At 37.7% G+C, this 12609-nt stretch overlaps 1 protein-coding gene across 2 annotated transcripts in view; it reads right to left on the bottom strand.

Annotated features, from left to right (window-relative positions):
• Window positions 1-2006: 2006 nt before the first annotated feature.
• Window positions 2007-12609, bottom strand: part of IL2RA (interleukin 2 receptor subunit alpha) — a 60873-nt gene continuing 50270 nt past the window's right edge. For both annotated transcript variants that reach the window (XM_069094263.1, XM_069094264.1), the window contains 2 exons: window positions 11740-11806; window positions 2007-4419 (listed from right to left, as the gene is read on the bottom strand). In XM_069094263.1, coding sequence (XP_068950364.1) covers window positions 4308-4419; window positions 11740-11806 — 179 coding nt within the window. In that variant the 3' untranslated portion in view covers window positions 2007-4307. The remainder of the gene's footprint in view (window positions 4420-11739; window positions 11807-12609) is intronic.

Genomic DNA, 12609 nt, shown 5'->3' with positions numbered 1-12609 from the left:
GTAACCAAGGAAAAGTAGATTATGTATAGAAAAAAAATCCCTGACAATTTAAACTTAAAATCTGCAATGCCAGTTCTGAAATACATCCAGATGTTCTTTAAGTAGATGTACAGTTACACAATGAACATTAAAATCACTAGTGCTTTTGAAGTGACACCATTAGTACATTGTAGCAGCACCACATAGTTAATACTGTTTTCCAACTCCCAACAAACCAAATGCTGGAGTAAAAATTTGTTGATTAAAGCTATATCCTTAGTCTAACTAAAACTATTTTTTATAAGTACAGATAGTCACCTCAAAAAGTAATAGCTATAATAGCAGAAGAACCCTGGTTTTTCCTCAATATAAGCTATTACATATTGATTCACTGGGATTTATTAATACCAAAATATTCTTTGCATAGTAGTAGATAAGTATAATATTAATATTGAAGAGCTTGTTTCTGGTAAAATAACAATATAAATTATTTCACTTTTTACAACTAGTATAAAAAGTTGCAAAAAATTTAAGAATGAATATCTTACACTACTGGTGGTACAGTTTTTGAGATTTTCTTCCCCACTGAAATTATTATTGCTATGTTAAAATATAGTTCTCGTTCATCAGTGCTTCTGAATAACTTGCACTTATACTATATGATTTCTTGCTAGATGCACAATGTTTACAGGAAGGCTTATGGAAAGATCAGAGATACCATATAAATGCATTTGCAATTTTGATCAATTTCTCAGTTCAAAATGTCCAAGTCAACTGAAAGTCTGCTATTGTATATAGGATTTTCTAGGTACACTCTAATGCTAATTTACATAAAAACTGATGTTCAACAAACACTGCATTTGTAGACAATCTAAGGAAGGGATGCTAATTTGTTTGTTCCAAGTCAACAGCACCTAGGAAGGTATTCTATTTCTATATCTGTATTTCAACTTAATTGTATTTGATTGAAACAGTAAAAATTTGACATAAAAAAGATTTTTGTACAGGTGGCAGAGTATGCATATAGGTTGGTAGTTACTGACGTTTCTTTGGTTGCTTTTTAAAGAATTAATAGGTTCAAAGATATTTTCCTTGATTGATATATATATATATATATATATAGAGTGTATATAGTAAATTTATAATAGACACACATATGTATATGTACATCTATTGCTTCCTTCCCCCCATCTGTAAAATAAGGGTGTTGGGTTTGATTTCTCAGATTTCTTAGTTCTAAAAGAGTCAGTGTAGCAAAGTAAGAGAGAACTAGTCACAGAATCAGGGAAACTCTGTGTTCAAGGCTCACCTGTGACACATCCTGGGTCTATAATCCTGAGCAAATCATTTGCCTTTTAGTACTCAAGGCAACTCTCTAGGTTTTACAGTATTTCTGATCTGGATTGTAAAGGGAGTTTTCTCATACTGCCTGCATTGATGAAATCATAGACCTCAGTAAATAAAATCCTTCCAATTGAATCTGTGCCTGTTTTGTATGAATTTGCTCATGGTGCTGGAGAGGCCAAGGTTATTTATTGACTTCTTTTCTATAACCAGAAATTATTTTATTTTTTTTAAAGCAATTGGGGTTAAGTAACTTGCTCAGGGTTACACAGCCAGTTATTTCTGGGGTGGTGCTAAGTATCAGAGCCCACATTCGATCCCAGATCATCCCGACTCTGGGGCCGGTGCTCTTACTCACTGCGCCACCTGGCTGCCCCAAGAAATTACTATTAATTATAACCAGCTGTCTGAAAAACACACCCTTTGGAGGATATACTTGGCAAGGGCTGTTCAATGGTTCCCTGCCAGGAGAAAAAGAACATATTCTTATTTGAGAATGCTCCTGAGATTTTTTGTAACATTTTCTTTGGAAGCAGAAGTCAGCTACCTATTTTTTTCATTAACCATTTCAACATTTTTTATAACTTCCATAGAGAATGGGAGTCAATTAATTTTGGGAAGAAGTCTTTATGAATGAAACTAGGCATTGTTCTTTGAAAACCTTAAGTTGGTTTGCTGTAGGCCAGAAAGAATATAGTTATAAGATGAAATTTGCTCTATTGGAAGAATAGTTAGGAGCACACTTACAAATATTTACATTTCTCCTTTGTTATGGCTCATGTTTAGAAACTGGTCTATTTGTAAAAAGGCATCTATTTCTTAATGGCAAATAAAACCTGGAGAAATCAAAAGAATTATGCTCTGAGTGGATAATAAATGCTTGTTTGAATTGATTCACACCATTTAAACCCCCTTTAAAACCAACTCATTTTCATACAATATTCCTAATGAAATTGTAATACCTACCTTGTGTTATAGGCATTATTTAATATCTAACTCATATTAAGCTAAAAAAATAAAAATTCATAAAAGTACTTATCTACTATATATAATTTTGAGAATTTTTCAAAGAGTCAAAGAGGTTGCAGAACTTGTTGCTTGGACAGAAAATTATCAATCTGGCCTACCTCTACTCAGAGCTAATAGTCCTAATAGTCTCAAATGACCCTAAATTGCATATTCAAAAAATTTGGATAGGTCACTCAATGTTAGTCTTATCATACATTCTGATTTAACCAAATACGGCCAGAGGTGTACAATTAACCAGTTGATTGACTTAGTTTATGTCACATATTCTAGTCAGTCACCTGTTGAGAGTAAAGGATTATAAGTGGATAGCCTGAGTGTTTCACTAATGTCTTTGAAATGTCAGGAAAAAATAGAGAAGGCCTCTGGCACATTGAGTGGACCTTGTGTAGCAAACTAATGGGAAGACATAGACAAGAGGCACACAGGATTGGCAAGCATGAATGGGTTGAGAGCTTTATGATTGGAAGGAACATTAAAATCAATGAGATCACAGATATACTGGTGTATTTGAATTCTAGTCTAGTCCCAGTTATAACCATTTTAAGATCCTTTGAGTTTTAATTTGCTGTGATTATAATCATAGTGCCCAAATGGATGTAGTACTGTGTTAGATGCTATATAAAGTTATAAAGCCACATCACTTGCCTTATTGTAGTTTATAATCTAAAGTAACGATTCCCAGTGAAGACTAGGTGGAATAAAGCTGGAAAAGGAAAAACTTAAAAGTCATTTGTCTGCAGTTTGTAGTGTGTTTACTATCAATTTGTTAATAATCAAACATTTAAAAAATGCCTGTTAAGGTCTACTCAGTGTACTAGGTGCTTAGGATACAAATACAAAACAAAAGCAAAACAAAATAATCTTTACTCAAAGAGCCTCAGAAACCAGGGAAGCTCATCAAGGGGTGGGGTGAATTGGATCAAAAGGGCCAGGTATTACTTATACTTGTGCTGGGGCTTTGTATCATTCTGTATTAGGAACTTGGGGCAAAAGTCAGGCAAATCTCAAAGGAACATCTTTTCTTTACACTCTATGTAGTTCTGAGTAATATCCTAGTTTTATTAGTTAACAAATCTTTTTCATTCATAGAAACAAACAAGGGTAGTTTGTAGATAAGTCATCTCAGGATGACCCTTGTCTTTTTCCTCATTAATCCTAAGTTTCAGAATGAAGGACATACCTAAATACTGGAGACGAGAAGGAAAACTATGTAGTTCATCTAGATGGGGGATCAGGGGTTAAACAATATATCCAGGTAGGCATGTGATTTAAAAATAAAAAAAATCATTTGCACTTAAGCCTGGGAAGTCAGGTCAAACATATTAGTTATTATTCCTTCCTCTTGAGAATGAAAAGGACATGCAATAAAATTGGAAAATTATTATTAAGTATTGGAGGGGTGTGTGTGAGTGTGTGTGTGTTTATGTCCTTTCTTACCTCACAACCAAACTGAAATCTCTTTTAAGACAGGGAACAAGTCTTATCTATCTGTGTATCTCATCAAGGCTTAGCACAGTGCACAGCTGTTGGCTAATAGACATTTTGTTGAATGAATGAACATATGAATGAATGGAACCAGAAGGTAATTTGACACCTAAAGAAAAGTTATTATTTTAGCCTAGTGAAGAGCTCTATTTTTTTTCTATCCCTCTGCTAGGCCATGCTAGTAGAGAGCTTTCCAGCTGGTCACAATAAATGGATCAAGATGGATTGTGTTTAGAAGTTGATAGAGCCCAAAATTAATTCTGTAAAGCAATTCTGATGGATGCTGATGTTTGTTTTTGATGTAACTATGGAACCGTGTATCTTCTCTCTTAAGTCAGGGGATCAAATATGATAAAAACTGACACTTCTAAAAGATTTGCTACCATTAATATTGGCTTGGCAGGTGAACACTTAGCTTATGTGGTTGCTCCTTGGGATGTCAGGGAAAAACAAGAAAGGCTTTTAGCACACTAAGCAGACAAGAGTCCTATAGGATTGTCAGGCATGTGATTCTTGCCACAGTATTGTTGGCTTCTTACTTCTCTTTTTTTGGTCTTTTCTTTGTCAGTTTGCCGTCTCCTCCTGCAGTAACACAATACAAGCACATATATTTTATATAATAAAATAATATAATACAATTTCAGGTAGATTGCCATTCTCCATCCTCATTATAAGGAGAAGAGATTAAAATTAAAATTTCATAGATGCTCTGGCTTTAAATTCCATTCCAGGATACTGTTACTGTCAGGACACTGACAATATTTGGCCACAAGTTTTCATAAATCTTCAGTGACTCGCTAAAGTAGGGCCAAAGCTGACTGTCTTTCTAAGCTGTTTTTCTTTATATTACTGTTGTTATATAAATTTTTCTGCTGATTCTGCTCACTTCATTCTGCATTGGTTCATACATTTTTTTTCCAGCTTTCTCTGAAACTATTTTATAGTTTCTTATGGTGCAATTCTATTCTATTACATTTGTAAATAATTTAATTGACCATTTTCAATAGATGGGCCCCCTTTTAGTTCCCAGTTCTTTACTACTACATAAAGAGTACTACTACAAATATTTTATACATATGCATAATTTTCTCTTTCTTTGATCCCTTTGGGTCATAGATCTAGTGGTAGTATTGCTGGGTCAAAGGAGATACACATCTTCAAATTGCTTTCCAGAATGACTAGACCAATTCACAGACCCATCAACAGTATACTACCATGCATGTATCCACACCACAATTCCAACAATTGTGATTTTTTTTAATTGTCCTTGTCAACCTAATACGTGTAAGAATGAATCTCAGAGTTGCTTTAATTTGCATTTCTCTAATTATTAGTGGTTTGGAGCCCTTTTTTATTTGTTTCTTGATAAGTGGGATTTCTTCCTTTGAATACTACCAATTCACATCCTTTGACCTATTGGATAATCTCTCTTATTCTTATAAATTCTCATATTTTGGATATGAGACCTTTATTAGAGAAATTTGCTGCAAAGATTTTTCCCTAGTTATGGGTTTACCTTCTAATTTTTACTGTATTGGTTTTGGTTGTTCAAAACCTTAAAAATTTTATGTAATCAAGATTGTCCATTTTATCTTCTGTAATTTTCTAATCTCTTATTTTGGCCATAAACTCTTCCCCTAGCCATACACTTGAAAGAATCTTTTCTTTGCTCCTCTGATTTGTTTATGATGTCACCACAACTCTGAATATTTGTTACAAGGGTTTGGTTTTTCCTTCTCTTCTGCCCCCTCTTCCCCCCCCCCCCCCCAGTGTTGGTGGCAGTGGTGGAAGGGATGGAAGAGAAAATAAAGAAAAGTTTGTTAACTAAATTAAATAGAAGATAAGGAAACTATTCAGGTTCTTAACATCTTTTTTGTTTATCTTTCTTACATTTATATAGATCTATAAGGGGAATGTTGATATCACTATCAATGTGTTATAGTTTTATTGTCTATTTCTACTTGTAGCTTGACTAGTTTTTCCTTTAAGTGCTTAGATACTGTACCATTAAGTATAGTATATATATATTTCCAGAATGACTGGACATATATAAACATACATAAATGAATATTCATAAATATGTAAGATATATAGACATTTACTAAATATTTATTTAATAAAATATGATGGCTTTAAGCATAATGTAATTTCCTTGTTTGTCTCTTTGAATGATCTTTATTTTCACTATTTCCTTGTTTGAAATCATTGCAATTCCTACTTCATTGGATTCAACTGAGGTATAATAAATTATTCTCCAGCCTTAATTTTATTTCTTTGCAAATTTTTAAGTTTTGTGTTTTTCTTGTGAATAATATATATATTGTTGGATTCTTCTAAACTATCCTCTTCCACTTCATAATGTATAACTGCTCCCATTCTTCTGACCTTCCTTTCCTCTTAGCCCATATCTCAATCTCTGGTTCTCTTTCTATTTCTCCTTTTAATCCCATTTTATAATCTGTACTTCACAGCTGGAATTGGTTATACTTTTGAATACAATATTCCCTACTCCTTCTTTCTAAAGTAACAGGAGACTAACTAATAGGGTTCTAATCCTGGCAACACATGCAAGAGACCCACTGGAAGTTTGGTGAACCTGCTTCAGGAATTTTATGTCATTACAAACTTCTAGAAGTATGCCCATCAAACATCCAGGTGGGTACTGGGTACCTTCTACATATTGCTAGGACTGGGGTCTTTTTGGTTAGTTCCCTATTATATCTGTGTCTTAGTTCCTCGATAATGACTTTGTGTTTTGCCAGGTTCTGTCTTATTCTACACTATCAAATGGGGTGGCTACATCTTAGTTTTCCCTCTCTACCTTCTTCTACAACACTAACCTGGGATAAGGAGCTAGATCTGGAGCTGCTACCAAGCCCTGTCTTCTGTGTCGTCTCTTGTACTCAGTCACCAAATTGTAGTTGGCCTTTTCCCTTGCTGAATAGCTCACAAGCCAAACAATATATCTGAAATTTGAAATCACTCTGGGTACATGCTTCCTTGGGAATCCCAGTGTTAGCTGCCTAGGGAGGCTCTGTCCTATCTCTGTCTCCTTATATTATATTCATCTTTGGGGAGCTAGCTTTGACCACTGATATGTTTGACAGGTTAGGATGGAGACTGTGCTGGCTTCAGGGGAATTCATTCATGCTGACTTCAGGTTTCTGACAGGCAAAGCACACACAGGCTTCTGGTCATTTTCCTATCTTAGAATGAGTGGATGTGTTTACTAATGTTTCCTTTTTAAAAAAATTGTAATTTCTTCATTTGGTGCTCTTTAAAGTCTTTTCTGGGAGTATTTTTTTTTAAACAACCGGGGTTAAGTAACTTGCTCAAGGTTACACGGCCAGTTATTTCTGGGTGTGATGCTGAGTATCTGAGCCTGGATTTGATCCCCAGGTCATCCTGACACTGGAGCCAGTGCTCTTACTCACTGAGCCACCTGGCCGCCCCTAAGCAATTGGGGTTAAGTAACTTGCTCAAGGTTACATGGCCAGGTGTTTCTGGATGAGTGCTAAGTGTCTGAGCCTGGGATTCGATCCCCGGGTCATCCCAACACTGGAGCCAGTGCTGTTACTCGCTGTGCTACCTGGCTACCCCTGAGTATTTTTTTTTAAAGGATCCAGACTTTTCTAGACATTTCACATCGCCATCATTGTCAGCAGCCCTTTAGTAATTTCCCCAAGGCCACACAGATAGTAAATGGCAGATTCAGGATGTGAACTCCTGCAGTTTCCTCATTTCAAATCCAACACTCTTAAAACGATAATAGCCTTTCTCCCAATTAGTCGTCAAATGTTATTCATTCTACCTCTTCAACATTTCTCACATCTTTCCCGTCCTCTCCACTCATTCAATTTCTTTCATCATCTTTCACTTGGACTATTGCAATATCTTCCTAATTGGTCACTCTGTATTCAATCTCACTTTTGCCATTCATTCTCCACATTATTGCCAAAATCATAAGCCTAAAGCCCGGGTCTGAATATGTTATTTCACTATTAAAGAAGCAACTGTAGCTCGCCATTGTCCCTAAGCTATAAACTCCACTATTTGTCCTTTAAAGCTCTTTGTAGTCTAGCACCAGCCTGAGCTGGTGATAACTGGTTTTACTGGTATAGCCTCAGTCTTCTACTCCCCCAACTCCTCAAAAATGCATTTATGCCAAGGTTAATAAATCCAATGACCTGGAATTAACTGCCTCCCTCCACCTATTCTTCTGCTTTCATGACGTAATTAGAGTTAATTTTCCTGGGATAAGAAATTAACCTCACAGGAGCAGAAGATTCTATCCTTAACTACCTATCACAATGATAGAGGCTCTTATCCAGGAGGAGGAAGGAACAGTAGAGGCAAACTCAAAACCAACCTTAGTGTGTCCAGCAATTGCCAATTAACTGGCTTCAAAAAGAGGTGAGAATGCAGAGAGAACTTGCATTGTTTTTGTGCCTGACTCATGTGACAGTAGGGGTGCTCTCAGACTCCTTTTTGCTGCTATCAAGATTTACAGAATAGTGGGTAGTCTGGAAAGCTTTTCTTCCACATCCTCCTCTCTCAGTGATGGAGGGAAGTGAGACAGGTAGCAATATTTTGTTAACAGGTAAGAAGCCTTTCAGGAGAAAAGGGTAAGGCTCTTTGAAGAACTACTGCTGTTAGTGGGAAATCAGGAAGCAGTCAAGATTTCCCTTCTTCACTTCCCCTTTGTTTTGCAGTTTAGACAAGCAGACTGATGCTGCTGATAATTATGCAAGGGAAGTGGGGTAAAGAAAATGGGGACTAAGAGGACCCAGGGAAGAGGAGGGGATAAAGGTGGAAAATGTTTTGCTTATAGACTAGAAACCAGATGGTGTAAGGGCTGGGATTCCTTTGAGAGATGACTCTGGGAATGGGAAGTCAGAAAAGGTCTTGTGGTGACGGTTGCTAAATCGTAGATTGCCCTCTCCTCCCACACAATAGGACATACTTTCTTATGGCAGAAATCTAGAGATGTAGAGCCCTTACCCTCACCCCCAGGCAATCTCAATATAGGGAGAACCTGAAGAAGGTTAAGTAGTTTGCTAAATTGGCTAAGTATAAACTTAACAGGGGTGAGGAACCTGTGGCCTCAAGGCCATGTGTAGCCTTCTAGATCCTTGGGTGTGGCCTTTGACTGAGTCAAAGTTTTACAGAACAAATCAATCCTTTTATTAAGAGGATTTGTTCTGTGAAATTTGGATTCAGTCAAAGGGCTTCACATATCACATGTGGCCTCGAGGTCACAGATTCCCCACCCCTGATAGAAGATTTGGACAAGGAGGATCCAGAGTAGCTCACCTTTAGAATAGATCACAAGGGAACCCTGAGTACCTTGGAGGAGGACGAGGAGGAGGGGGGGGGGAAAGAAGAAAGAGGAGGGAGAAGGAAAAGGAAGAACAGGAGGGAGGAGGGAGAGATAGCATGGAAGGTTTGTTTTCTGCTAGACTGGAATCTTTGGCCTATGGCCCTGTGGTTCTCCTCTCTCTTCAAAGTAAGAGAAGAAGACATACCTCAGATATGTTCTCTCTATTATGACCTCACACCCTTGAAAGCAAACAGGAATGAGGGTGGGATGTCGTCCCCAGGCTATCTCCTTCCCTGGGGTTGTGGGGGCTACAGACCATATGTTTTTGTCACTATCAGATGCCCAAATGGGAGAAATAGATATTTTCTGGGTCTCCTTGATATTGAAACCCAAATGATTTTAGTACTAGGATGCTCACATGCAAAAGGTAAGAGAATTTCCCTCATGAGCTTTCACCCAGGTCTCACCATGTGGGGATTCCAAGTGACTACTACAATTGTAGAAAGACCATTCTGGCTTCTAATGATAAGTGCAACTTCCACTGAAGAATGACAAACTTATTGGAAAATCAAGTTTAATCCAGTATGGGAGGAGAGGGGGCACATCCTCGTGGTCCTGCATAATAGCCTGACTAAAAAATTGATACTACATATCACATGCATCTGCCTACCAAGGGAACCCTTTCCTGAGGAATTCAAATGGTCATTCACATGACTAATCAAGCTTATATCTGACAAATTGCCTCAGTAGCATAATGGATCCTTATTCAAACCTCCCATGGAAGTGAACACACTTATAGGACTGGATCTGTCAAAAAGACCTCTACTTGACCCAAGAAGAAGTCAAGGACTTGTTACACTTCTTTCCAACTTTATCACCATGTAGAAAGGGAATCTTTAGGCAAGATTTCTTAGGAGGGATGGTTGATCAGATATTTGCAAGTGGATTATGATGCACTTTTCCATGACACCAGAGCCTATAGTCACAGATGTAGTGGTGTTCCTTGGTAGAAATGAACCAGTAATGATAAAAGGGTCCTACTTGAGACAGTGGGCCAGAAAAATGGGCAACGTTGTGAATCTTGTCCTCCAGATAGTTCTCTTAAAGGCTGGTGTGAAAGGAAGTCTAACTAGACTTAGACAGGAGGTTGTAGACTGGTTAAGAGAACTCAGTCCTGACTTGCACACTTCCTTGATTTATTTTCACAGGTAACGCTGAGCACTGAAGGGGAATCAGTGGAGACTGATTTCATTCTCACTTCATCTTTTACCCTGGCTATTACTTACACAGTGGAGGAAGACAGACCTAGATAGCACCATTAAGGTGCTTCTGCTTTTCACAGAGATTCTCTTATTTTTATGTTTTTCTTCCAGGTACATAACTGCAGACCTACTGACTCTGAACTCCTTGTGCTTGACTCAAGCAATAGCAGTAGCATCTAATTTTTTCAGTGTCAATTTTCACTGGTCTGGACTGGCAACCTTTGATTTGGATGAAGGGTGCTGGGACTAGGGCCAGTGAAAACTAGTTAGACTAGCATGGCCATAGAGCCCACCAGGATGCCTGTATGCTAAGGCTAATGAACCCCAACAGTGGGTTTTACCACTCCCTTCCCCCAGCTTCTTGCTTGTGGCTAAACTGTTAAATTTCCTGGATTGCTGACCTTATTCTCTATTCCTTATTAGGCAACTCAGAAAATATCCTTGTTTCATTGGTTCAGATCCTACTACCTTTGGATGAGGAAGTCTTGTATTTTGTCTTCCACAGTCTCTCATAGTCATTTTTTATCTAAAACTCTTTATAATTTTGAACATTGAGGGGTTCTGTGTTTTCTACTGGAGTGTGAATACCATTGGATGACTGTATTTCCAAAGCCAAAGCCGCTGTTATGCTACCATTGGTCAAAGGGCAACAGATGCCTTTAACCAAGACTGTTTCGCACTGGTTTCTTTTTTCCTCTTTCTGTTGTTAGTAGCAATGAAGTTTTGCTAACTGTTCTCCCTGAGAACTCTGCTCTTCATCTGAACCCCTCCCTTCCCCTCTTTGTAGGATGCTGACATTACTCCTTCTCACATGCTCTAACTTTAGCCAAATTGGTCTTGCTACTTTCTGTTTGTGGTGTTCCATCTCCTTCCTCTGTGGCTTTGCAAAAACTGTCTGTCATGTCTGGAATGACCTTTCATCTCTATTTCTGCTTCTTGGAATCTCTATCTTACTTCAAGACCAGCTCAAATGCATCAAGGCCTTTATTAACTCCCTCAAATGTCAATACCATTTATCCTCCCTCATTTTTATGTACTTATCGTACACATAGCTTCTGTATACTTATCTGGAAACAAGTATATTCCTTGAAAAGTATAAATTCTTTGTTCATAAGAACTGTTTTATCTTTGTGTTGTTATCCTTAGCACTTACCAAAGTGATTGGTACATAGTAGGGGACTGATAAATGTTTTTTTATTGATTGGTCGAAGTGCTATGTTTGTAATTGACAGGGATATATATTGCCAAGGTCCATTACTGTTATCTGTTCTTGAGTTTTTTTCCAGTTCTGGAAAATGTTTGCATTAGTACTTGACTTACCATTTTTTCTTCCAGGTGATCCAGACCAGGAAGATTACAAAACTCATCAGGAAAATACAAGCAGCAACTGCCAAGGACATACAATACAAAATTAAATCTGTTAGCTTATAGGAGGTAGTAGCCAGCTTGAGCCTGGTAGACTAAGCAAATCTCCTTTATAGTTAGGCTTTTAGACAAGAGTTCCCTAAAGAAGGAAATGCTTATTGATTGATTGCTGCTTCTTTGTCTAATTTTGAGTAGAGCAAAAAATTCAGGTTCTCTTTACTGATCCTCTGAGAAACTAACAAGGCTGGGTTGGGGAGAAGGTTTTTTCTAATGGAAAATGCAGTGTGTCATTCTTATTATACTATTCTTGAGAAGGTTGAGAGAAGACAATTCAGGGAGGTTCAGAGGTCCAGCACACCAGATAGAGAGTATGCTAAGCTCAGGCCTATTAATCTTGAACTTATTTCCCTCCTCCAATGCTGGACATTACTTAAGCCAATCACATCCAGATTCATGAAAGTTGCCTATGTCATGTCACTTCCCTCAAAGTCTGGCCAGGAAAGAAGGCAGGGGGTAATGCCAGTATAGGAAGGGAGGTGATGAGTAGGGTCTAGACTATAGAGTGAAGCCAAGTATAGAACCCAGCCAAGGTCAGATCAGAGATTTTAGTTTTACTTTTCGCCTTTACTAATATCAAACTAATTCCCAGGGTGAAGTCAGTCCCTATCTTCTCGCAGCTATAATGACTGATGAACAGTGAGCAGATCTTGGGTCTTGAGGTAGATGCTGGTGGGGAATGGAAAGTTTGAAGAGGTTGGGGAAAGAGAGGTAGGTGTAAAATGAACGTAGAATTATTGGCTGTCCCTAGGTATGTGTTATCATCTT

Source organism: Petaurus breviceps, unplaced genomic scaffold (genome assembly GCF_028583685.1).
Source record: "Petaurus breviceps papuanus isolate PSGF00001 unplaced genomic scaffold, PetGlider_PUasm1.0 216, whole genome shotgun sequence".
Lineage (NCBI taxonomy): Eukaryota > Metazoa > Chordata > Mammalia > Diprotodontia > Petauridae > Petaurus > Petaurus breviceps.
Note: the sequence above shows the minus strand (reverse complement) of the source record. Positions and strands in the feature narration are given on the sequence as shown.